Source organism: Pelophylax lessonae (genome assembly GCF_965119305.1).
Source record: "Pelophylax lessonae genome assembly, chromosome: 5".
In the NCBI taxonomy this organism is placed as follows: Eukaryota; Metazoa; Chordata; class Amphibia; order Anura; family Ranidae; genus Pelophylax; species Pelophylax lessonae.
Genome location: NC_138772.1, coordinates 182,588,281 through 182,616,125, shown reverse-complemented (window position 1 = coordinate 182,616,125; position 27,845 = coordinate 182,588,281). Strand labels below are relative to the sequence as shown.

At 43.9% G+C, this 27,845-nt stretch overlaps 1 protein-coding gene across 1 annotated transcript in view; it reads left to right on the top strand.

Moving 5' to 3' along the window:
• The window catches only part of KIAA1143, a 38,718-nt gene extending 11,141 nt beyond the window's left edge, over window positions 1-27,577 (top strand). Inside the window, exons 2-4 of the mRNA XM_082258408.1 lie at window positions 10,004-10,119; window positions 14,561-14,705; window positions 27,286-27,577. Of these exons, the coding sequence (XP_082114534.1) occupies window positions 10,012-10,119; window positions 14,561-14,705; window positions 27,286-27,491 (459 nt within the window). The 5' untranslated portion in view covers window positions 10,004-10,011 and the 3' untranslated portion in view covers window positions 27,492-27,577. The remainder of the gene's footprint in view (window positions 1-10,003; window positions 10,120-14,560; window positions 14,706-27,285) is intronic.
• Window positions 27,578-27,845: the final 268 nt, after the last annotated feature.

Sequence of the window (27,845 nt, the reverse complement as noted above, 5' to 3'; positions counted from 1 at the left end):
CGCCTCCAGCTGTGATGCCGGGACCAAGGAGAGGGAGAGGAGCGACGCTTTGGGCAGCCGCATTGCTGGATCTTGGGACAGGTGAGTGTGTGTTTATTTACTAAAAGTCAGCAGCTAAGCTCTTTGTAGCTGCTGACTTTTAATAAACACAAAAACAACTGGAGCTCCGCTTTATTAAAGAGGAAGTAAACCCTCCTCTGCAAGTTGTACCTATAGGTAAGCCTATGATAAGGCTTACCTATAGGTACTGTAAATATCTCCTAAACTTGTACCGTTTAGGAGATATTTACCTTCGATGCATCCAGTGACGTTCCTTCAGAGCCCCGTTCCGTGACTGTCGGCTCCCGCGCGGGAGTGACGTCACCGCGGCTCCGGCCAATCAGATGGCCGGATGCCGCGATCCCGGAAGACGGGCGACTAGACATGTCGCCCGTCATAGAGGTGAGCGGACGGCACGGCGGGGGGTCGTTCTAAGGTAAGTATTGCATAATGAGCTAGTATGCGATGCATACTAGCTCATTATGTCTTTCTCTTGCAGGGGGGAAAAAAAAAACAACCCAAAAACGAGTTTACAACCTCTTTAAAATAGAAAAGATGAGAAACAATGGATGGAGGTTACCTTACAAATCACAAAACCTTGGACGAATTTGCAAAGCAATAATGGATTTAAAAGTTTTTAGGATTTTTCAGATCGTTCAGAGCTCTGGGATGTGAGCACACTAGACGTTTTTACAGCTGCTTCTAGGGGCGTCTGGCTTTTTTTTTTTTTCCTGCCTCCAAACACCCCTCCGTGTTAGCCTATGTGTCCATGCACACATAGGCTTTTAGCAGCGTTTAGTGGCAGGAGCTTTTAGAGGCAGGAAAAAAAGACTGCCAGTTTATTCAGGAGCCGCAGAGTTTGGGCAGAAAAAACGCTTGAAGTTACTAACCGCTTCTAAAAGCTTCTAAATGTTAGTGCTTGAGCATTGGGTAATTTCAATGACCAGAATAAACTATTTATTCTGGCCAATGAAATTAATTAGCGTCCAAAAGCTTGACGCCTGTAAAAGCTTAAGATCATTTTACAGGCATCAGGCATTTTTTCTGCAAATATCCTGTGTGCATGAGGCCTTAATAAACGCTCACCTGTCCCATGATCCAGCGATGCGGCCGCCCGAACCCTCAGTTCTCTTTTGTCTTTCCCCGGTGCCGGAATCACAAGTGTGGGCACCCCAGCTGTGACAGCTTGCGGCTTCACAGCCGGGTGCGCACATTGCCATGTGCCTCCTTAATGGCCGGGCAATCTTTTGGGACCTGTGACGTGTCCCAAAATATTGGAGGGAGGGGAAAGAAGTTCTCTAGTCGCCTTGCGGCCTGAGCAGAAGTGGGAGCCGGGTACCTGTCAAAACTAGGTACCCAATCCCCCTTCAAAAAAATGACATGCAAAATGTGGGGGGGGAGGGGGTGAGGAATCCTTAAAGCAGAACTTCCACTTTTGGGTGGAAATCCACTTTAAAGTGATTGTAAACGATCACCTTTTAAAACAGCCCATTCAAATTAAAATAGAAATGAAAGGCAAAGCATTTTTGTATAGATGAAGAAATACATTAAATACCCCCCTTCCCCCTTTTTTATAAGTGATCACATTCCCTCTGTTCTCAGCTGCGTAAGAGCTGGGGGGGAGGAGAAGCAGCAGCATACTAAGCCTCCCAATGAATGGCTGTGCAGCAGGGGTGTGTCAGGACAAGCCTGATCATTGGAGGAGTGTACACTGAGTTTTCAACACTGACCATGGTGAGTTCTGCTCAGTGTGGTCAGTTTTTAGTAGGAAAGCAGAGTGACTGGCAGGAACACCAGGAATTTCACATAAAGGAAGCAATACAAAGCGAACAGGATACTTTCTCATACAAGTACATGGTACAACAGGCACATATTAAACAAGCAAAAAGTTGGGGGAGCAAACCCTGAACATGTATTTCTAAAGCTGGTGCAGCTATGAACCAAGCGACATGCATATTAAAAAAGAATAGCGCACGCATGCAAAAGAAATGACTATCAAATATGAAGACAATCCATAAATAAAAATGGGGATTTGGTCCCACCATATGGCCATATCGTGCTCAAGCCCACCATTCCGTCTGAGCACAATATGGCCATATGGTGGGACCAAATCCCCATTTTTATTTATGGATTGTCTTCCTATTTGATAGTCATTTCTTTTGCATGTGTGTGCTATTCTTTTTTTAAACAGGCACAAATGAAGTGTTGGGATAACAAACGCTTTATAGGGGTTTGAAAGTCAGAAGGTTTTTTATCCTAATGCATTACGATAAAAAACCTTCTGTGTGCAGCAGCCCCCTTCAGTCCCTCCAATACTTATCTGAGCCCCCTCCTAATCCAGTGATGTCCACGACTGTCTCTGCTATCCGGGACTCCCCTCCTCACTGGCTAAGACACAGCAGCGACGCTATTGGCTCTGGCTGCTGTCAATCAAAGTCAGTTAGCCAATAAGGAGAAAGAGGGGGCGTGGCCTAACCACAGCGCCATGTTTAAATGGATACACGTAGCTCTAGTGCCCCCATAGCAAGCTGCTTGCTGTGGGAGCACTTAGGAGGGAGGGGCCAGGAGAGCCAAAGAGGAACCCGAGAAGAGGAGGATCCAGGCTGCTCTGTGCAAAACCCACTGTGCAGAGGAGGTAAGTATAACATGTTTGTTGTTTTTATTGAGGAAAAACAAGACTTTACAATCACTTTAAGGGCTCTTTCACACGGCCTCTCCGTGTGTCCGCAAATCATCCTATTTTTTTGCGGATGATTTGCAGACATAATGTAAGTCTATGGCATTGCGGATGTCAGCAGAATACCATCCGCTGACATCCGATTTTCCTCCTTTCAGTTCTGTTCCGTTTTTTGGAACGGAACAGAACCCTATTTTTCCTCTGTTCAAAAAACGGAAAGGAAGGAAAATCGGATGTCAGCGGTGTCATCCGCTGACATCCGCAATCCCCATAGACTTACATTATGTCTGCATATCATCCGCAAACGGATGGGATGATATGCTGACATACGGAGCGGATGAGACAAATGTCATCCGCTCCGTGAAAAAAAAAAAGTCCCACAGCGGAGCTTTCACACAGAGCGGCCGCGTGAAAGAGCCCTAAGGCAAAATTGTTAATAAATGTGCTTTTCTTTATTTTAATAATTTTTTTTTTACATTTTTGTAAAGTGTCAACTGTGCAGAACTAACTGCAAATAAATACTCACCTCCTCATTCCAGAAATGTGGTGTGTGACAATGCAAGTATGTGACACAGGGTTCACACATATGTAGAGTACAGGACTCCAGAATATGGATTTAGAGTGGAGAAATCTCTCCAGGATTTTTAATTCCCAAAATTGGGTTCTGGAGTTTGGAGATTTTGAAGAGTTTTAGGAAGGGAAGAATTCTACAACCCAGTATCCACACCAGCAGGGTGTGTGAACAGGTGTGCACACCCGTTATAATGACAGGAATATCAATTTAGGGTGGCAAAAACCGATCTTTTGGTTTTCTCCAGGTTTTGGTATTCCGAGATTGGGTTCTGGAGTTTAGAGACTTCAAAGAGTTTTGAGGGGGAAGAATTCTATAACCTAGTGTTCAGAATTTGCTGAAGACCAGCAGGTTGAGTGCAGGTGTACACATCCGTTATAATAACAGGAATATCCATTTATAGAGGAGAAAACTGATCTTTTGTTTTTCTTCAGGTTTTGGTACTCCCGGAATGAAGAATTCAAAGAGTTTTGGGAAAGGAGGAAGTCTACAACCTAATGTCCAGGTCTTGCTTAAGACCAGCAGGGTGTGTGGGCAGTTGTGCACAGCCATTATAATGACAGGCTTGGGTATAGTTCAGAGCTTTTCCATGTAGTGATTAACAACATGTAGGGTATTTTGATTTTCTTAGAGAGTTTGGGTGCACTCTCATGTTTAGATATGGTATTTTAGTTTTCATTTTGAAGCGACGCAACGCGAACGCTTCATGTTTTGATAGTGTGAACAGCACTATGTGCTGTCTATTATGTTTTGTGCATAGGCATTTGAGGGGCATTTTTAATGCCTCTCAAATGCCTGCTTTATTGCCAGTCTGAACCCCGCCCTAGGAAACAGATGTGCTCCACTCAGGAGATGGCATGCTGGAGACGGGAGATTCTTTGTCTAGAGGGCTGAGACTATTGAGACTAAGTGAGTCTGAAGGACTGAGACATTTGAGACTAGATGAGTCCAGGGAACTGAGGGAATCTGGAGGTCTTGGAGGACAGAGAGACAGGGGTGTCGGAAGAACCCCTGTTGAGAGGCTAGGGAGTGGGGCTGTGCAGCAGGAGGGTGCTGTAACTAAAAAGGCTGAGAGAGGGACCCCGGAAACAGATACTGTGTAAGGTGGTCTGAGGGACCAGCCAGAAGCCAAGGTTTAGGGCCTAAAGCCTCGTACACACGCACCGATTGTTGGCCGACCGATCGGCCGACTTTTGTCCAGTGTTGTTGTGTTGGTTGAAATGTGCTCTAGACTGCACACACATTTTTTCGGCCAACAACAACCAACTTCAGAAGTGATGTCATGTGATGGTTTACTTTCCATGTGTTTTTTCTTCTCTGAGCATGCCCAGTCTTGCTCATCTGATTTTTGTCGGCCGAAATCTGTACTGACTGACGAACAATCGGCCGTTCTGTTGACGGCCAACAAAAATTTTATAGCCTGCACACCAGATTTTGTTTGGCCGAAACGTCGCAGTCGGTTGTCGGAAGCATTATACTAACAAGCCGACAATCAGCTGCTCGGACGTTGGCCGAAAATTTACGGCCTGCAATCGGTGCGTGTGTACGGGGCTTTAGCAGCAGTACTGTTGAAGAAAGAGCCTGGAGGCTTAGAATTTTTTTTTCCTCTCTGCCTGTTTTGATGGTGGAAACCGCTTCGTGGACAACTGCTTTTCTGTTGAACTTTAATTTCGTTAAATGAAAGTGGGTCGACAAGCCCCAAAACACAATTGTGACTGGAATAGACTCAATAAAAATGCTTTTACCACTCACCAACAACCCCCAAATATCACAGTTGAATAAATCCTTCACTGGCCGTTGTCATCTTCTCCTCGGCCACATCAGGGTGCAGGGTTTTCAGCCCTTTTGATTGCATGGGTGCCCATCGTTCCTACACAGCCATCTTGTGCTTGGAATGCACAAGATGAGCTTCGCATGTACAGCTTAGTGTGCATTCAATGGAAGACTACAAGCAGGCAGGTAAGTGTTATTGCAGAAAAGATGCAGCATGTCTTCCCCACAATAAAGAGCTGCCTGCTCTGTTTTTTATTAGGTCACATTTAGTTCTGCAGTTCACAATTAATCAGAAAAAAATTGCAACCAGAGACAGCCAAGCAACTTTTTAGAATGATGTTGGTACTGGAATTCGTATTCCTGGCACTACAAGCTTTACACACATTCCTATAAGCCTTCCTCTTGGCAGCAGCGTTTTTGCAGAAAAAAACACCTTACACTTGTTATGCTTTTACAAGCGTTTAGGCATGTTTATAGGCATCAAGCGCTTGAGTGTTAATCCATTTCATTAGCCACAATAGATTTTATTTATTCTGGCCGTTAAAATGAATTGACGCTTAGTGATAATGCACGGTTTAGATGCGTTTACAAGCATGAAGTGTTTTTTTTTTCTGCCCAAAGTCTGCTGCTCCTGGATGCACTGGCAGTGCTTTTTTTTTTTTTTTGGTCACTAAACGTTGTTAAAAGGCTATATGTGCATGCATACATAGGCTAACTTGCAGGTGAGTTTAGAGGCAAGAAAAAAATAATGCCTGACGCTCCTAGGTACAGCTGTAAAAATGTCCAGTGTGCATGAGGGCTGAAAAGGAAGTTCTTTTTCAGTCCATTTCCTGATTTTTTTTTTTTTTTTTTTTTTGCTGCTGGCCACCTGATTACTAGAGGAGAGTTTGGGTGGTCCAGTCATTGACCTGGCCAGCAACTGATTGTCCAGACTCAAAAACCGTAGACTCCTGACCAGTGGTGAGCTCAGGTGTGTAAGGAAATAAGTCAGAACCTGCCTGAGCTATCGGACCAAGAAACTATCCATGCCAACAGCCAAAAGGTGGCAGAGGCATTCCTTGCCCTGGAGCCAGACCTATACCACCTCTTGCAAATGTGCGATGTGGGGAATGCCTCAGCTGCCTATTGTTGGCTGTCAGCTTTGATTTGTTTTTGATTCTCAGCCGACTTCCTACTGCACATGTTCGAGAAGCGATGCGCTTTCTGAATGGAGCCGCAGAGTTATGGGCCTACTGTTATGGGGCTGGGAAGTAAACAGGCAACAAGTAAGGCGACGTCCCCATACTAGTGCCGATCTTATCCATGAGTTCCTCAATGGCAGATGGGACCTGTGGTCGTCTTTTTGACGAATCCCTGTGATTGGATGACATGGATGTGTGGGCAGACCTACACACAGCCTTGCTAAATTCAAGTAAAAACAGGACGTTTCAGGGAGAAGCACTTCGCAATTCACATAAGTAGGGGCAGTTCGAGGGTAGGGTTAGGGAGCTTAAAGTCTGTTCTGCATTCCCGTGACCTGTTTTCAGCAGACAGTGGGCTGAAGTCAGAAAGCCGGTCCAGGCTCTGACAAGATCGCAACAATTAAGTCAGGATCAGCCCACATGCTTGGACCAGCACCCAGCTCACCCTCACAGAGAGCCGCTGAGAGCCTAAGACAGCAACTCCTGTCCCCTCCACAGCCTATCACTCCTGTAAATGCGGGGGGGGGGGGGGGTGTAGAGCAGAAATCTGCTGACTGACAGTCACTAGCTCTCTGCTCAGGGAGCTCTGAGAACCGAGCGATCGCCGGTCTTTGATTGCTCGGCTCTCAGAGTTAGTCAGCGAGCAACACATACTGCATTGGACCTATGCTGCACCCACCTAGTAAGTATGAATCTGAAGAAGAAAAAAAAATTCCCATGCATCTTTTAACTATGTTTAATGTTACACCCTAAATATGGCTGTAACATGGACGTTCTTCCAATGGTGGACTATGCTTTTAAAATGTATCTCTTTTAAAATGTATCTCTTAAGTGAAGTAGGGGAATGTTATTGGGTGTGAATTTTCCCTCGCTTTCTATCAGAGAGAACAAAAATGCAAGGGAAATCTCTCTAAAGATCTCCATGCATGATAAAATCAAACTGTACAATCAACTTTGCTAAAACTTTGTAATCTAAGGACCTACAGTTTCCAATCTATACATCCAGACAGGCTCTTTTACTACAGTTTTTGCTAGATGAAAAAAAAAATTGTACAAACATATTGTAACCTGTGTGTTGAACTTAAAGTGAACCCTCACTCAAAAATAAGTTTACAGTATTCTAACCCTGCCCTCTTCACAATCTAAAAAGTAGACATTGAAAGGTATTGGTTGTAATAACATATATCCATCAGAGCAGCCATTAGGTTCCATCTCCTGTTTTGCAGTACCAATCTATAGTAATGGTGGTGTGCTAGTGCACCTTCTCACAATGCAAGTCTGTCAGCCAACTCCTCAATATCAATGCACTTTCTGTTTGGCTATACAGTAAACCCCCGTTATATTGCGGTTCAGTTTTTGCGGTCCCGGTATATTGCATTTTTATTCTGTAGACCTATTAATATTATTTTACTAATTAAATCATTAATTAACCACTTAAGCCCCGGAAGATTTTACCCCCTTCCTGACCAGGGCCTATTTTGCGGTTCGGCACTGTGTGACTTTAACGGACAATTGCACGGTCGTGCAACGCTGTACCCAAACGAATTTGACGTCCTTTTTTTTTTCCCACAAACAGAGCTTTCTTTTGGTGGTATTTGATCACCTGTGCGATTTTTTTTTTTTTTTTTTTTGATCATGCGCTATTAACCGCTTGCCGACTGCGCACAGTATATTTACTGCGGCAGTCGGCCCCGGCCAGGCAGAGTGACGTAGGTCTACGTCGCTCGCCTGTCACTCCTTCCAGAGCCAATAGCGGGCGGGCGCGCGCCCGCCGAGGCGCGCGCCCGCCTCGGCTCGTTCACGGAGGAGTGCGGGAGTGTGACTGGCGGACCCGATGTCCGCCGGTCACACTACGATCGCCGCTACAGCGGGAGAAAGACAGAGCGGCTTGTGTAAACAAGCCACCTGTCAGTTCTCCCTGTGTAAAAGTGAAGATCAAACAGTTCTACTATGTAGAACTGTTGATCTTTGTTTTTACACTAGTAGACCTGTCCCTACACAGTTAGAATCACGCCCCTAGGACACACTTAACCCCTCCCTGTCCAATACTGTTAACCCCTTCCCTGCCAGTGTCATTTTTGCAGTAACAGTGCATATGTATAGCACTGATTACTGCAGTAATGTCACTGGTACCCCCAAAAGTGTCAAAAATGTCAGTCAAGGGTCCGATCTGTCCGCCGCAATGTCGCAGTACCGCAAAAAAAATCGCAGATCGCCGCCATTACTCGTTAAAAAAAAAAACACCAAAAATGACAAAAATCTTTCCCTTTGTTAGTAAACGCGATAACTTTTGCGCAAACCAATCAAAATACGCTTTTTGCGATTTTTTTTTACCAAACATAGGTAGCGTAAAACAAATTGGCCGAAAATTTTAAAAAATTTTGATTTTTACATTTTTTTTTGGGGGAATTTCATATAAAAAAAAGTGAAAAATATTGTTGTTTTTGCAAAAATTACGCTCTTTTTTTGTTTATAGCGCGTGATCAAAAAATCGCACAGGTGATCAAATACCACCAAAAGAAAGCTCTGTTTGTGGGAAAAAAAGGACGTGAAATTCGTTTAGGTACAGCGTCGCACGACCGCGCGATTGTCCGTTAAAGTCACGCAGTAAAAAATCGCAAAATAACCCCTGGTCTTTTAGCAGGAAAATCCTCCGGTGGTAAAGTGGTTAAAAAGAGCGTAAATTTTGCAAAAATAACAATATTTTTCACATTTTTATATGAAATTCCCCATAAAAAAATGTAAAAATCAAAATTTAACATTTTCGGCCAATTTGTTTTATGCTACATATGTTTGGTAAAAAAAATCGCAAAAAGCGTATTTTGATTGGTTTGCGCAAAAGTTATCGCGTTTACTAACAAAGGGAAAGATTTTTGTAATTTTTGTTGTTTTTTTTTTTAACGCGTAATGGCCGCGATCTGCGATTTTTTTTATTTATTTTTTTTTTTTTGCGGTACTGCGACATTGCGGCGGACAGATCGGACCCTTGACTGACATTTTTGACACTTTTGGGGTTACCAGTGACATTTCTACAGTAATCAGTGCTATACATATGCACTGTTACTGTAAAATTACACTGGCAGTGAAGGGGTTAACTTTTTTTTGAGAGGGAGGGGCTATGTGTGTCCCTAGGGGCGTGATTCTAACTGTGATTGGCTGTGGCTTGAGATGTATGAACAGTGATCAACGGTTCTACATAGTAGAACCGTATGATCACCATTCATACACCGGGGAGAATGACAGGCGGCTTGTTTACATTAGCCGCCTGCCTTTCTCCCTCTCCCCCGACGATCGCGAGTGACCGGCAGACGATCTGGTCCGCCGGTCACACACGCGGGGGGGGTCCGTGACCACTCGGGAGCGGGAGAGTGCCTCCGGCGGCGCGCGCGCTCGTTACCTAGACCCTCACAGGCTAGCGACGTAGTACTACGTCACTCTGCCTGTGAGGGGCTGACCGCCGCAGTAAATAGTCGTGCGGCGGTCGGCAAGTGGTTAAATATTTTTGTGTTTTCCATTGCTTTTGCTCTGTCTCTCAGTATCTTTTATGTGTTTAAATGTGATTCTATTGATTTAAAAGTGTGTTTTAAAGACCTTTTTAATGCTTTTAAAAGTACAGTGAAAGTTATAAAAACACGCCTAGAGTGTATTTAAATAGGGTCTTCCTATTTCGTGGATTTTCACTTTTCGCGGGTGGGTCCGGAACGGAACGCGATGGAGGGGGGTTTACTGTACTTTTTTGTTAATACTTTGTTTTCTGTACAGTTGCAGCCATGAGTAAGAAGAATCAGGTGTCCTATGTGAAGCCTGCCGAGCCCTCCTTCCTGGCAAAGTTTAAGAAAGATGTTGGCTTCAGAGAGGGTCCAACAGTAGATACTAAGGTGTGTATTTCTTTATGTATCGTCCATATGTAAAGGGTTAGTTACCTTTTTGGAAAAATGTAAAGGTGACCCAACACCCTATACCTTCCTAACCCTCCCGATCCCCGCTGTACTTGCCTCATTCAGTATTGAGCACTCAGTACCCATGCAGCCAGTGTAGCTATTAAGGAATTCTCTTCTCCCTCCTCTTTTTGAAAGGGATGCTGGGTTGGATTAGAGCGATTCACTGTGCACTGACTAATCCAGAATCGTTCTGATCTGTAAGTATTAGAAAGAAAGGTAGGTATTAGTAGCAGAGGAGGTGGGTCATAAAAATAGCTGGATAATCTACCCATTTAGGGCAAAGTGGACAGTATCACTTTAACCACTTACGGACCGGAAGCATTTGCCCCCTTAATGACCAGGCCATTTTTTTTGCGATTTGGAACTGCGTTATTTTAACGGAAAATTGCACGGTCGTGCAACGCTATACCGAAATAAAATTGGATGTCTTTAACCCCCCCCCCCCCCCCCCCCCCACAAATAGAGCTTTCTTTTGGTGGTATTTGATCATCTGTGCAATTTTTATTTTTTGCGCTATAAACAAAAAAAGGTACATTTCTGAAGGAAAAAAAATATATATTTTTCACATTCTTCTATATAACATTCCCCCCCCCCCCCCCCCCCCAAAAAAAAAAAAAAAATTAAAAATCAAAATTTTTCATCCTTTTAGGCCATTCTGCTACATATTTTGGTAAAAAAACATCGCAATAAGCGTATGTTGATTGGTTTGCACAAAAGTTACCGCGTCTACAAACTAGGGAAAAGATTTATGTCTTTTTGTTTCTTTCTTTTTACTAGTAATGGCGGCGATCTGCGATTTTTAGCGGGACTGCAACATTACGGCGGACATATTGGACCCCTAACTCACATTTTTGACACTTTTGGGGGGACCAGTGACACTACAGTAATCAGTGCTAAAAATATGCAAATGAGTGAGGCCCCCCTCCAGAAATAAACAAGCGTTTTTTTTTTTTGGGATAGCAAAACTGGACTTATTGGGTTGATTTTAAAAAAACATGTCTTTAATGAAAAATCATTAGTTAAGAGTACAATCACTCAATATAGCACGTGGCGCACCACAAAAATTCCACCCCTAAAATCACCCACACATACCTAAACATATTAGACACTGATTAAGTTACGTCCAGGCAGTTTAACTATGTGAGCTGCCTTGATCTGAGCAGAACACTGCTCAGTATGTTGGAGGAAAAACCTTCCTGTAGAAAGATCTAGGCAGTAATTCACATAGACCCCGGGGCTAGCCTACACTTTAGTCCATTAATATAAACAGACAATTGCTGTAATTATCAGGGGTTGTGGTCTAAAATAGACCTAACAACTTGGTCATGTTCAAAGCGGCATCTGAGACACTCGTCCAGGATGTCCCGAGTGTTGCTGGCAAGCCCACTGTGTGCTTGTCCATTGAGGGCATGTAGTTCAGGGAGTCCGGAGACCTATCTGTGATGTTGATGCGTTCTGCCTACATCATACGTAGCTTCGTCAGGATGACGTGCTGCCCTTCCTGATCTTCTTAAGTACGGAGCTGTCATGTAGAGGGGCTGTCTGAAAATCCTGTTTTAAAGTGGCATGTTTCAAAGTGCATAAATTAATACCATTAATTCACAGCATATAGATTGGCCTTGATACTTGTCCCTATATCTTCCATGGGTGTTGATTCTATTCAACATAATAACATTGTTGCCTACCATAGATATCAAATTTCCCTTGATTTATATGTTCCATATTATGAATGGCTACTTATTTACCTTACCAAGGGGTATTCAATAAATAAACGGAACTAAAGGGAACTAGTAATATACCAGAAAGTGTATAGTTAGCCAGTGCATACCCTTCTTAAGTTTGTTAAAACACATATCTCATTGCACTGGCCTAATCTTTTATATCTTCTACAAAGACCAGACCAAGAGAAAAAGCTGCCCAAGAAAAACCTGGGTTAATTCTCCTGGAATACCTGGTAATTTAGCTCTGTGTTTAACCCCAGAGGTACTAGGGCTCTCAGCTTATAAATCCACCATTTTTCTTTCTTTAAAAGTACTTTGTCAAAGTCCCCTCTCCTTGGGGGAAATTTAAGGACATACAGTCAGGTCCATAAATATTGGGACATCGACACAATTCTAATCTTGGCTCTATACACCACCACAATGGATTTGAAATGAAACAAACAAGATGTGATTTAACTGCAGACTTTCAGTTTTAATTTGAGGGTATTTACATCCAAATCAGGTGAACGGTGTAGGAATTACAACAGTTTGTATATGTGCCTCCCACTTTTTAAGGGACCAAAAGTAATGGGACAGATTAACAATTATAAATCAAACTTTCACTTTTTAATACTTGGTTGCAAATCCTTTGCAGTCAATTACAGCCTGAAATCTGGAACGCATAGACCTCACCAGACGCTGGGTTTCACCCCTGGTGATGCTCTGCCAGGCCTCTACTGCAACTGTCTTCAGTTCCTGCTTGTTCTTGGGGCATTTTCCCTTCAGTTTTGTCTTCAGCAAGTGAAATGCTTGTTCAATCGTATTCAGGTCAGGGGATTGACTTGGCCATTGCATAACATTCCACTTCTTTCCCTTAAAAAACTCTTTGGTTGCTTTCGCAGTATGCTTCGGGTCATTGTCCATCTGCACTGTGAAGCGCCGTCCAATGAGTTCTGAAGCATTTGGCTGAATATGAGCAGATAATATTCCCAGAAACTTCAGAATTCATCCTGCTGCTTTTTTCAGCAGTCACATCATCAATAAATACAAGAGAACCAGTTCCATTGGCAGCCATACATGCCCACGCCATGACACTACCACCACCATGCCTCACTGATGAGGTGGTATGCTTTGATCATGAGCAGTTCCTTTCCTTCTCCATACTCTTCTCTTCCCATCACTCTGGTACAATTTGATCTTGGTCTCATCGGTCCATAGGATGTTGTTCCAGAACTACATTTTTTAGATGTTGTTTGGCAAACTCTAATCTGGCCTTCCTGTTTTTGAGGCTCACCAATGGTTTACATCATGAGGTGAACCCTCTGTATTCACTCTGGTAAAGTCTTCTCTTGATTGTTGACTTTGACACACATACACCTACCTCCTGGAGAGTGTTCTTGATCTGACCAACTGTTGTGAAGGGTGTTTTCACCAGGGAAAAAATTCTTTGGTCATCCACCACAGTTGTTTTCCGTGGTCTTCCGGATCTTTTGGTGTTGCTGAGCTCACCGGTGCATTCTTTGTTCCAAACAGTTGATTTGGCCACACCTAATGTTTTTGCTATCTCTCTGATGGGTTTGTTTTGTTTTTTTCAGCCTAATGATGGCTTGCTTCACTGATAGTGACAGCTCTTTGGATCTCATATTGAGAGTTGACAGCAACAGATTCCAAATAGCACACTTGAAATGAACTCTGGACCTTTTATCTGCTCCTTGTAAATGGGATAATGAGGGAATAACACACACCTGGCCATTACTTTTGGTCCCTTAAAAAGTGGGAGGCACATATACAAACTGTTGTAATTCCTACACCGTTCACCTGATTTGGATGTAAATATCCTCAAATAAAAGCTGAAAGTCTGCAGTTAAAGCACATCTTGTTTGTTTCATTTCAAAGCCATTGTGGTGGTGTATAGAGCCAAAAAGATTAGAATTGTGTTGATGTCCCAATATTTATGGACCTGACTGTAAATTCTCTTTATCTTCATTCCCTCATGTTTTCTCCATGTACTTTTTGAAAATGTTTCGCTAGTGGATTTTCTGGGTCTTTTTTTTTTTTTTTTTTTTTCTTTCTTTAATATGCTTGCCTATCCTTACTCGTAACTGTCTTTGTCTTACCAATTTAAAATTTATTGCAGGGTCATGAAAATGTTAGTATGTGGATCTTTAGGAATACAGATGTAATTCTTTAAAACGGTAGTAAAGTGATGTTTTTTTAAAAAAAAAAAAAAAGGTGGTCCTCCTGCAGGTTTAAGTCATAATGTACTAATATGCACCGCATACTAGCACAATATTACAGACAAACCTGCAAACGGAGCCCTCCATTGCTGTGCTTTCACAGCTTGGTCTTCCTTCCAGGTTCTCGATCTTCGGTCCTTTGAATAGCTGAGCTGTGGTGACGGGCTGTGAATGTGATCTGAGCTGTTCATGGGCAGCTCAGGTCACATTATCGCTGACCAACAGGATTATTTCTGACAGAAAAGGCCACCAGGGTCTCTTCTGTTATAAAAAAAAAAAAAACCTGTCTGTCAGCGAATTTTAAACATCATGCCTTTTACTACCACTTTTTTATGTTTTCTCTTTAATTTTGTTTTTTATTATTTTTTTTTTTTTTTTAAGTAATGCTTCTGCAGAATGTCTGGTGTAACATGTTCCTTTTGTTTTAAAATGTTCTCTCAGCGGCAGGAACTTCCTACTGCAGCAGATGACAGCGATGGCAGTGAAAAGGAGGATGAACAGCCACAAGTGGTGGTGCTTAAGAAAGGTGACCTTTCAGAAGAGGAGGTTATGAAAATTAAGGAGCAAATTAAAGGAAGTGCAAAAGGTTAGTAAACCTTTTTGTTACAGCTAGTCAAGTTGTGCTGTATGTTACTGTTATACATTAAATTATTTTGAAAAAACATTTTTATTCTATCCTTTTACTTGGTCATAAGCATTTTATACTTTTTGATGGAGCATAGCGGTTTGCTGCGCTATGAACAAGCCATTGCTGCATGGTTACGCTCATAGGGAGTAATGCTAAAGTCGTCACACATGCTTTATAGCAGAAATGTAGGATGATCAAATCCTTACATGCTTTGTCAGCTTCAGCATTGAGTTAAAGCTGATCTACAGGTTTCATTTAACTTTAAATAGATTTTATAAACTGTATGTAGCATCAGTTACGTACAGTATATAGCGCTGTGTTTTCCAGCAGCAGGACAAGACCTTTGTGTCCCGCTCCTTGAACAAAATCAAGTTGGGCTGAGTGCTCAGCCGTTCAGAAGAAGCTTTGTATTTTATGAATGAATACAAAGCATCCTGTGACTGCCCAACTCGATTTTGTTCCCATGCATGGGATGGGAAGGTCTTGTGCCAGAAATCGCAGCGCTGTATACTGTATGTAACTGAGGCTACATACAGTTTATACAGCACTCAGCTGCTGCAACTGTTAGTAAAGTAAATAGTTTGTTTGGATAAGCTTCAGGAACTCCCACCTCATCTATCTGGTTTCATTCTTTGTCTCTTAGGCTAGGCTCACACTTGTAAGGCTCTGCGAGCTGTGTTTTGCATGGGCACTCCAGCCCTTTAATTTGTTTGAGTTGCTGTGCCTCCTGAAAAACGCAGGGAAACGCTGCCTGCATGGAAACTGTAAGTGTGGTGCAGTTCCCAGTGCGGGAAGCAGCGTTGCAGTTTCCAGTGTGTGGGGGTGCCATTGGGATTAATGACACTCCCACGCATCTCCTGGGCGGCAGCGCGCTTTGCTGTGCAGGTGGTTGCGAGAATAGGTGCGGCCCCGCAGCAGCAATCAGCCGCACTGGTGTGCATCTAGCCTTAATGCAACTGTTTTATGTCCCCTCTGACTGCTGTAATATGTGTGTCCCAGTAACTTACACTGAGACACATTTTTTAGTCTTGGTATCTGATCTATTATTAAATACTTGTAAAAAAGCACTGTAAGGCCCCTTTCACACCTGTCTGCTCCGTCGGCGGACTCCGTTCTGTTCAGCGGGGGATCGATCCGCCGATCCCCGCCGAGCAGGCGGATGACAGCTCAGTCTCCTCTCTGTGTGCGGAGACAGGGGTGTCAGATCTCTATGTCCACTGTTCTCTATTTGGGAATCGGATGAGAACGGTAGGGTTTCCATCTGTCCAAATTTGACGGACAGGATCGGATCAGATGTCAGCGGACAGGTCTCGGCTGACATCCGCTGCCCCATAGAGATGCATGGGGCATCCATTCAGATCCGCCTGAAAAACTGACAGGCGGATCTGAACGTTCCGCATGTGTGAAAGGGGCCTAACATCTAACTCCATAAATGCTTTTACATCCTTGAATTAACATAAAAAAAATGAAGTGGAGCCTAAAATTTTTACTTTTTGGCCTTGGCACAAAACACTGCATATTAGCATAAGAAACCACCCTTGTTGTAAAGCATTATCATGGTAGCATCATGTTGGGATACTTTCAATTTTATTTGGGTAAAAACTGTTCCTGAATGAGGACAAGGCACAGAGAGACAAAAACTGGGCAATTCTATAGGAAATCTTTTTATTCTGTATAAAAACAAGAGACTTGGTCAAAGCATCGCCTTCCAGTAGGACAATGACCCTAAAGACCCAATGAGCCTGGATCTCTAGCTTCGCTATAATAGTGTGGTACCGAACCAAAAACCTAAATGTGTTAGAATGACCCAGTTAAGAATCTGTGTCAAGACTTTAAAATGCGGGGGTTGTTGTATAGCGCTCAGCAGCGGTGGTGAAAGTACAGGAATATTAGCATGAAGGTGCAGTGATGGGATGGTTTCAGGAATAATGTTAACTACTGATACTTTATCTCAGGTACAATTACCAATACTTTTTTTTTTTGTTTTTTTTTTAGACTAATAAAAAATTACTGTTACTTTAAAATTATGATGAACAGTTCTTCTGCAGCTTTGAAATCGTGCTATTTCAGCATGATTTCAAAGCCGCAGATCAGCGTGATTGGGGAAAATTCTAAGCAGGCTGTTCTGTGCATAGGCTTTAGGAGAGGTTTCCTTCATAGATGACACCCATAGATGCCATGCCTCTGCAGTGTACACCGTTGCCAGGAACACATGAGACCAGAAATGTGCAGACTGCCGCAGAGAAAATCGGGCTCAAGTAAAGTGTAAAATAATATAATTTATTTGAGAATAAGTGAATAACACAAATGTAAACGCACCTCAAATATACCAAAATTGTGTAAAGCAAAACCCAATACCAAAACAATAGTGACACACAATGAACAACTACCAAACCAAGTATATACAGGAAACGGGATAAACAAATCGTAGCGGTAACAGAGCCAGGGTCATACACGGGAGATCAAGCAGAGGGAGCTGGGAACAAAACAGGACAGGGAAATGGAAATAGGATGCGGAACGAGCAGGTAGGAAGGGTTCAGGCTGTAGGGTCGGGATCAGGAACGCAGGTCAGGGGCACATGGAGACAGAACACCAAGGCAGGAATGAAGAGCATTTACAGGGTTTAAATATACTTCCTGCAATCGGCATCAAGTGATGACTTTGCATGAGATGATGTGAGCTTCTGGCTGCTGAGGGACACCCACTGATGGACACTGAACCTGCAGCCTATAGATCTGAGAGCCACAGTGCCGCCAGCAGGTGAACCCTTTCCTGACAGACGTATTGTGAAACAATTACCCCAGTTTGGCTTTCTACTTCTTTAGCTGACTGCAATGAACTTGCATGAAGATTTTCTTCAACCCTTCTCATCAGAAGACGCTCCTGTCGAGGTGTTAACTTCCATGGATGGCCTGGACGTCTTTGTGAGATGGTTGCAGTTCCATCTTTGTTAAAATTTTGTATAAGTTTTGCTACAGTATTTTGACTGATGGGTAAAGCTTTGCTTATCTTCTTGTACAATGGGGAAAATATTTGATTCCCCTGCATATTTTGAAAGTTTGCCCACTTACAAAGAAATTAAGAGTCTATAATTTTTAATCAGAGGTGTATTTTAAATGATGGAGACAGAATATCAACCAAAAATCCAGAAAAAAAACAAGATCCAAATGTCATAAATTAAATTGCAGTTCAGTAGGTAAAATAAGTATTTATTTAATCCCCAAGCAAAACATGACTTAGTACTTGGTGGAGAAACCCTTGTTGGCAAGCACAGAGGTAAGATGTTTCTTGTAGTTTGTCATCAGGTTTGCACACACATCTGAGGAGGAATTTTGGTCCACTCTTCCTGGCTGTCACTTGGCAACTCAGTTTCAGCTCCCTCCATAATTTTTCTATAAGATTAAGGTCTGGAGACTGTCTTGGCCACTCCATGACCTTAATGTGCTTCTTCTTGAGCCACTCCTTTGTGGCCTTGGCGGTATGTTTTGGGTCAATGTCATGCTGGAAGACCCATCCACAACCCATCTTCAGTCTTCAGGAAAGAAGGTTCTCATCCAAGATTTTACAACACATTGCCCCATCCATTGGCCCCTCAATGCGACAAGGTCGGCCTGTACATTTAGCAGAGAAACCGCTCCAAAGTATCATGTTTCCACCTCCGAGCTTGACTGTAGTGATGGTGTTCTTAGGGTCATAGTCAGCATTTTTCTTCCAACAATGGCAAAGAGCTCAATTTTGGTCTGATCACCGCACTTTCTCCTGACTATTTAGATGTTCATTGACATGACTTTGCATGTGTCTTCTTGAGGAGGGGGATTTGCCGTGTTTGAAGGAAGAAAATGTTGACTATGACCCTAAGAAAACCATGCCTATAGTGAAGCAGGGAGGTAGAAACATTATGCTTTGGGGCGGTTTCTCTGCTAAAGGTACAGACCGACTTTTCCAAACTGAGGGGCCAATGGACGAGGCCATGTATTGTAAAATCTTGGAAGAGAACCTTCTTCCCTTTACCAGAACACTGAAGATGGGTCTTTCAGCATGACAATGACCCAAAACATACTGCCAAGGTAACAAAGGAGTGGCTCAAGAAGAAGCACAATAAGGTCATGGAGTGGCCAAGACAGTCTCCAAACCTTAATCCTATAGAAAATGGAGCTGAAACTTCGAGTTGCCAAGTGACAGCCAAGCAACCTTAAGGATATAGAGAAGATCTGTAAGACGAAGTGGACTACCCTCCTGAGATTTGTGCAAAACTGATCACTAACTACAAGAAACTCTTACCTCTGTGCTTGCCAGCAATGGTTTCTCCACCAAGTACTAAGTCATGTTTTGCTTGGGGATCAAATACTTATTTTAACCACTTGCCGACCGCTCACTGAGCTGGTACTGCGGCAAAGTGGCTCGATATCGTCCAGCGACATAGACCTACGTCGCTGGACTCCTCCCCTTGTGGGTGGCGCGCTCCCGCTGTATTCAGTCACAGCGGCAGTCGGGCCAGTGGAGGAGCGGCGGTGACCACCGCCGCTCTTCCCCGATCGTCAGGGATCGAGTGTGGAGATCCGCCCGCTTGTGTAAACAAAGCGGGCGGATCTCCTAAGTGACAGGCAGGGACAGATTGCAGGATTCAGCATAGCTGAACCTGCGATCTGTGCCTGTGTCACACAGTCCCCTCCCCCTCACACACGTTAGTAGGCACCAGGCATACATTAACCCCTTGATCACCAATAAAAGTTAACCCCTTCCCTGCCAGTGACATTTTTACAGTAACAGTGCATATTTATAGCACTGATTACTGTAGTAATGTCACTGGTACCCCCAAAAATGTCAGTCAAGGGTCCGATCTGTCCGCCGCAATGTCGCAGTCCCGCAAAAAAAAAAATCGCAGATCGCCGCCATTACTAGTTAAAAAAAAAAAACAATAAAAATGACATAAATTTCCCGTAGTTAGTAGCTGCAATAACTTTTGCGCAAACCAATCAAAATACGCTTATTGCGATTTTTTTTTTTTTTTTTAACCAAACATATGTAGCAGAAAACAAATTGGCCTAAAATGTTAAAAAAATTTTGATTTTTATATTTTTTTTGGGGAATTTCATATAAAAAAAGGTGAAAAATATTGTTGTTTTTTCAAAATTGTATATAGCGCAAAAAGTAAAAATCACACAGGTGATCAAATACCACCAAAAGAAAGCTCTATTTGTGGGGGAAAAAAGAACATAAATTTAATTTGGGTACAGCATCACATGACCGCGCAATTGTCCATTAAATTAACGCAGTGCCGAATCGCAAAATATGACCTGCTCAGGAATGAGGTAAAATCTTCCGGTCTTAAAAGCGGTTAAAAATACGCTTATTGAGAATTTTTTTGTCAGACATGTAGCTAAATACATTTTGGGCTAAAATATATGACAAAAATTGAATATATTGGATATTTTTTAACTGTCAAAGTTATTTTTTCAAAATTGTCGCATTTTTTTATTAATATCGCAAAAAATGAAAAGCGCAGAGGTGATCAAATACCACCAAAAGAAAGCTCTGTTTGTGGGGAAAAAAGGACGTAAATTTCGTTTGGGTATGTTTTTCGTATGCATGACCGCGCAATTGTCAGTTAAAGTCGTACAGTGCCGAATCGCAAAAAGTGGCCTGGACGTACAGCAGGAAAATCCTCTGGTGGTAAAGTGGTTAATCACTGAACTGCAATTCAATTTATAACATTTGTATCATGTGTTGTTTTTTTCTGGATTTTTGGTTGATATTCTGTCTCTATCATTTAAAATACACCTATGATAAAAATTATAGACCATTTATTTATTTGTAAGTGGCAAACTTACAAAATCTGCAGGGGATCAAATAATAATTTTCCCCCACTTTAGGCTTCACCTTTTTGTGTGTAAAGAAATGTTTTTCTTTCTCAGGCCTTGTGACATTTCTCTTCCATGTGGTGCATTGCTGACCGCATGAAATGGGAAGGAGTTTTCTTTAAGTAATGGCCTGTTATAATCAACTGGCTGCTGATCACCTGTTTAATGGATATTTAGACTCACCTTTAGTCGAATTCTTGTTAATTAGGATTTTGTTGTCTAAAGCTGGCCATACATTATACAATTTTGTTATTCAGTTTCCTTTAGGTTTACCTTCAACTATGTAGTGCACGAGCCTGCCTGATTGCATACAAATTGAAAGTGTGTAGGTTTAACCTCCTATTACATGGTTTTGTTAAATCTAAAGGAAAATGAATACGAAAATTGTATAATGTATGGCCAGCTTAAAATTTAGTTTTGCTCCTAAGACTTTCACTGAGGTGTTATAATTTTTGCAACATGGTCTTGAATAAATTGTTAGGAAAAATACTTTTCTCTATCGTCCATCGACAGACGCAGCCTCATCTCCATGAGCTGAGTGGGTTATGCTGCCACCTGCAGGAGTAGTTTAGGCAGTACGTTGGTACAAAACTTTTAACATGTACACACCCATGGGGCTGTCCCTCCAGGCATAACACCCACTGCCACAGCCCAGCACATCAGTTTGTTTCTGCCTAGAGGAGGAGTAGGTTTTTCTGCTGGGACTCCGGTCTAAGTTTTTTTTTTTTATTCTTTTCAGAATATTTTCTTTTTATTTCTCTATACTCACTTGCTAGCTAGGGTTCGGGGAAGAATTTTCCTGGTGATCTACAATCAATGATGCCGGCTGGGGCTTCGCACTGGATAATCTAGATCCTTATGATCCCCCCAGTCTGGCCTACGAGCGTGAGCAGGTTATAGTCCCGACCTAGGCCTAGCCACGACGGTACCCCTTTTCCAGATGGGGATGAGCCTGTGAGCGGATGCCTCGCCGGGACATGACGGATGCCCGGAGTCGCAGCGTACCCCTCAGCTGGTAGCACCCCCACTTAGGTGGGAGGCTGTCTGCCCGGAGTGGAGCCCACCCGGTCCATGGTAGGGTGAGTAAATGTGCCCCCCTTGCCCCTGCTTGCCTTGGGGGGATGTGGGCCCTCTCCTGGGGATAATGGGATTTGTGCCTCCCAAGAGATCCCCCTAGCCTGCCCGGTCTGTGTGTCCTACCCTCCCCCCTTCCCTTTCCCTGCAGTGGCTGTGTGTCTGGAGCGCCTGGCGCTCTGTTTTATGAAATGGTACCTTGGGGGGGGTACCTTGGGGTTGCTGGTCCCTGTCATGGTTCCTGAGGCCTTCATGTGTCGGTCCCTGGCCGCATGGCTCGCCGTGGGCTCCGCCATCTTAAGTGTGGGCAATGTGAATTTTTCCCCATAGACTTGTATGTGGCAGCCATTTTCCCCGAAGCTTCCTATTGATATGTATGGGCATCCATCTTTGTGTAGCCCCTGTGCTATGCTGAGCAGCGTGACCTTCCTCAGGCGACATCACTTCCTATGCTTTTGTTTCCTGCTGCTAGCCGAGGTCACTTCCTGTCTTTCTCTCCATGCTGCTGGAAGAATCAGGACAATGGTTTGTCTGAGGTGGTACAGTGCTTGGGGGTCCCTGCGGGCATATTCCTGCACATTCTGCTGTCAGTTTAGTTTAATGGGGGTTCCCTGCAGACCGCTGGGATCGGTGGTGGGTGTCGTGATCAGTGATCTTAAAGCGACAATGCTCCATTTTTTGCTACTTGCACTATGCAGTCCCAAACTGTGCAGTCACCGTCAGATCCACTCTGTGCGACTCCTGGACAGTGATCTCAGCAGCCCTGAAAAGCCTGACGACTAAAGTTGATTTAGTCTTGAAAAAGGTCGATAGCCCCAAAAACGGCCACTGCCGCCTTCATCTATGGAGGTGTCCTCTGAATCTGAGACTGATGTGGTCGCTCCGGACTCTCCCCTACCTGAGGGGTCGCTGTCCTCGCAGTCAGATGGTGAAGAGGACCTGTCCTCTTCAGCTGTAGCGCCTGAACGCGATTTAGTGGAAGCCCTGATTATTTCAGTACGGGATACTTTAAAATTGGCTGATGAGCCCACGCCGGCTTTTGGTTCCGGAAAGTCTCCGAAGACTGATAGGGTTTTCCCTTCATTCAATATTGTGAATGACCAATGGCGGCGTGTTAAGCACGTGTTAGTGGTGCCAAAACGCTTTAAACGCCAGTACCCTTTTGCTGAAAAGGTCTCCAACCGTGGACGGTGGCACCTAAAGTGGACCATCCTGTTTCCAGATTAAACAAATCTACCCTTGTGCCTATGGAGGATTCCCCGGTCTTTACGGATCCAGTGGACAGGCGGGTGGAATCCCTTGCCCGCCATCTTCACGTGCTGGGGGGTTCCATTTTGAAAACCGTTTTTTGTGTCTGTCTGTGGTAGTCTCAGACAGTGACGAAATGAATAAGGGGTTTGCGGGAGTCTTTGGATCCTGAGACTGTTCCTCTGGAACTGTTGGTTCAGGTGAACCAGGCTCTTTGTCACAGACAGTGACGGAATGGATTAGGGGTTTGCGGGAGTCTTTGGACTCCGAGACTGTTCCTACGGAACAGTTGGATCTGTTGGACCAGGTGATCCAGGCTCTGGTGTTCCTGTGTGATGCGTCTATGGATGCGGCTCCCCTGGTGGCCAGGGTTTCGGCCGAGGGCATTGTTTTAATGCGCATGGTTTGGCTGAAGAGCTGGTCGGCTGGCCAAGCTTCTAAGGAAGCCCTAGCTAATATCCTCCTTTCTGGGAAAGTGTTTGGCGACTCATTGGATGAGATGATCAAGGGCCTGACTGGTGGGAAGAGTACTCTTCTTCCTCAATTATCCAAGGGTAAGACACCCCATACTTAGTGGGGCCCCTCCTTTTCTGCTCTTAAATGTTTTTGTGTGTGCCTCCTGGGGGGACGTCTGCACTTCTTTCAGGAACCCTGGACTTCCTTCATTCAGGACTATTGGGTTTGCAAAATGATTTGCTCTGGGTACAAGATCGAATTTTGGTCCCGGCCAGGGGACAGGTTTTTTCAGTCAAATCTTCACCTGTTTCCGAATCGTTTGAAGGATCTGCGGGAGGCTATGCGAGATCTCTTGGCTCAGGGGGTGATTGTGTTGGTTCCTCCGCAGAAGCGCTCTCAAGGTTTCTATTAAAACCTGTTCACGGTGCCCAGAAAGGAGGGCAAGGTGTGTCCAATCCTGGACCTCAAGCCTCTGAACTGCTTCAGGAGTCCATTCAGTCAGTGGTGACATCATTGAAGCGGGGATTTTCTGGCCTCCATCGATCTCAAAGATGCATATCTCCACGTCCCCATATTCAAGGGACATCAGCTTTTCCTCCGCTTTGCGGTGCCATTGGGGCACTTTCAATTTGTGGCGTTACCCATTGATCTCACCTCGGCTCCCAGAGTTTTTACCAAGGTCCTAGCCTCTGTGCTGGCCTTGTTATGTCGACGAGGTATCTCCATTGTGGGATATCTGGACGATCTCCTGTTGCGAGCAGTCTCCCATTCTGATCTGCTGGACAACGTCTCTATCACCTTTCAGACCCTTCAAGAATTCGGGTGGACAATCAATTTAAAAAAATCTGCCCTGACTCCATCCGTCCGTGTGGGTCACTTATCTGGGGCTGATCCTCGACTCTGCTCTGGCGAGGGTCTTCCTTCCCTTGGACAAGCTTCAGAAGTTGCAAAGAGCAGTCCGGTTGCTGCTGGAGACCGATCAGTCCTCCTTGCGGGCCTGCATGAGGGCCCTGGGTCTAATGGTCTTGACCTTCGAAGCGGTCCCGTTTACTCAGTCTCAGACAGTTGCAGAAAGAGGTTCTGACAAAATGGAACAGAGATCCCCGGTCATTGGACCTGAAGATTCGGTTGAGCCATCTCACGAAGTCAGCTCTCTCTTGGTGGCTCCAGTCACATGTCCTGTGCCAGGGCAAGTCCTTCCTGTCGGTGTTTTGGATAGTGGTAACCACGGACTGGGGTGGAGTGCTGGGGAAGCTCTGTGCCCAGGGGATTTGGATGATGGAAGAGTCTTCCTTGTCGATCAATATTCTGGAGCTGAAAGCGATCAAGTTTTGCCTGCTTCACTGGACGAGTTGGCTACGCGGCTCTCCGGTTCGGGTTCAGTTGGACAATGCCACCGCCATGGATTATAGCAGTCAAGGGGGCACCAGGAGTGCCATGGCGGCCAAGGAGGTGGCCAAGATTCTAGTGGGAGTGGAACACAATGTTCCGGCTCTTTCCACGGTCCACATCCCGGGTGTGGAGAATTGGCAGGCGGATTACCTGAGTCGTCAGGTGTTGGATCAAGAGGAGTGGTCCCTTCATCTGGAGGTGGTTCGGTTTGCGTCTCGCCTTAACAGGAAGGTTCAGCATTTTGTGGGCAGGTCTCGAGATCCTCTGTCCGACGCCACAGACGCTCTCTTGGCTCCTTGGAGTCATTATCGCCTGATCGATGCCTTCCCTCCGTTCGTTCTCCTGCCGAGGTTTCTTCGCCAGGTGGTGATGAAAGGCGTTCCGATCATTCTGGTGGCACCAGACTGGCCTCGGCAGTCCTGGTACGCAGAACTGGTAAAAATGGGCGTGGATCCTTCATGGCGTGTTCCTCTGTGGGAAGATCTGCTATCTCAAGGACCGATCTTCCATCCTGCTTTAGGGTCGCTGGCTTTAACGGCTTGGCTGTTGAAAGCAAGGTGTTGAGGGATAGAGGTCTCTCTGATTCAGTGATTCCTACCCTTTTGAAGGCCAGGAAGTTGACATCTAGGAAGATCTATCATCATACTTGGAAATCCATACAGTTCATGATGTAAAAAGCTGCAGCAGCACCTCCTTCGCTTGTTCTCTCTAGCTAGGGTTTTTGGCCTTCTTACAAAAAAAGGGTTGAGCAGCGCTTGGAGTTGGGCACTATGAAGGGCCAGGTGTCGGCCTTGTCTATTTATTTCCAACGTCCATTGGCTACTAATAGTTTTGCATTTCATTCAGGGGGTGCGTCATCTGGCTCCTCCGCGGAGATCCCCGTTACCGCCATGGGATCTTAATCTGGTTTTGTCTGTTCTTCAGAAGCCTCCTTTTGAGAAAATTAGGGATATTTCTCTGCTTTCTTTGTCACACAAGGTTGCCTTCCTAGTGGCTATCACTTCTGCTCGCAGAGTCTGAGTTGGTAGTGCTGTCCTCTCGTTCGCCTTATTTGCTGGTCCACAGGGATAAAGTGGTCCTCCGACCTAATCTGTCTTTCCTTACTAAGGTGGTGTCAGATTTTCACCTGAATGAAGACATTATGTTGCCTTCCTTATGTCCTAAGCCTAAACATCCCAAAGAAGTTGCCTTGCACTCTCTGGATGTGGTTCAGGCGATAAGGGTTAATCTTGACGGGTACTGAGTCCTTCAGGAAGTCAAACTCTTTGCCCTTTCGGACGGTCCTCGCAAAGGTTTGACTGCGTCCGCTGCTACCATTTCGAGATGGATCAGGCAGGCGGGCGTTCAGGCTGCTTCAATCAAGGGTCAGGTTCCTCCTTTCCCTGTGAAGTCGCATTCTACTAGAGCGCTGAGTGCCTCTTGGGCTTTTCGCCATCAGGCCTGCTTTGGGAGTCCCACTCAGCTGATGGAGATGAGGCTGCGTCTGTTGATTGACATCAGAGAAAAAGATTTTACAGTAAGATCTTAAAAGAATCTTATTTTTTGTGTGTGCAAATTAACAAATCTGGGTTGCAATTAATGGCCTGCATTTGTTTTTAGTATTTTGAAGTATAGTGTCCTATGGAAAATGTTGATTCTGAATGGAAAGGTTTTCTGACAAATCTGTTGGGTTGTACTCATTTTTGCTGAGCACTGTATATATTTCCACACAGAATTTCAAAAACTTCTAGTCAATTCCTTTTTAATCTGAACAGTCATAAACTTTGTAAAATTACATTGTGAAGATCTCCACACATTTATTTTTTTGAATTCTGTGGCAGATAATTACTATGCTCAGTGAGTAGGCACTGCGATGTCACTGAATTCATAGAGCCTGCCTTCTGAACTACAGAGTTGCTGTGAGGAGGAGTTTCGGGAGGTGAAGTCAGTGCCGGAATCACTGCTTTCAAGCAGCAAGGTACCATGAGATATATACAGTAGTTCTTAGAATGTGAAAGGAATGAGCAGAGTAGAAGCTGAAAGAATTGTGGATCTCCATTGGAAAGTAGATGGTGACATGACTGGTAGTCCAAAAGGGTTCTATAGAAATGAATTCAGTATTAATATGGTCATAAGAGTGACTATAAGTATTCCCTTCCAGAATATATGATAATTATCAATTAGTATCCCACAACAAAAAGTGAGAGAAGGTTATGGAAAAGGTTTGACTATGATACTGGGGTATCTAAAAATACAAAATAAAATAGAAACCTGAGGCAGCAAAATACCCCTAGTGTGTCATTGGGGGTATATAGGTTAATGTGTAACTAAATTGAGGAAAAAATAAATCTGCATGCATATGTTCTGAGAATCAAAATATTTGTTGATTCACAAACTTTGTGCCAAAGATCAGCTTACCTGGAGATCTCACGGCACCTGTTCTGCTTACTAAGACTAGAAGGACTGTATTAAACTGATATGGTTAAAAATAACATTGAATGTTTAATTATTCTTTTTATTGGTGTAGATGATGATGATCCAGGCCCTGCAGATGGAAAGATCCTGTTTAGAAAGCCAGTTAAACGCACCACTGATAGCAAATTTTCAGGTATAAATGCATCTTCAAGCAAGAAGAAGAAGCCAGAAGAAAGCCAGGAATCATCCAGCAAATCCAGCCAGAAACAAGTTCGAAATAGCAGTTTACTGTCTTTTGATGAGGAAGACGATGATTAGGCCTTGAATTTTCAGGGGATGGATTTTTTTTTTTTTATTTCCAAAATTCTTCAATTAAAGCTTATATTTGATGTTTGTAAAATAGATTTCCAAAAGAGGTTTTGCTTTTAACCCTTGTTCAAAAGGGTTTCTGTTTTTATCTGTGGTACTTTTTTAGTGCTGTTTGTGTGCATGTTATTTTTGATATCCTGGACTACTGAAGCAAAAATGTGATTTATCTTTTATTGGCTTAAAGAAATGCTGTTTTACTGTGGAATGAGGTTAGATGATGCTAACACACCACCTAATTCCTAGGGCCTGTGTTGACCGCTTTTGTTCACTTCAGATGGGCTTTGCATTCCCATACAATTCTGT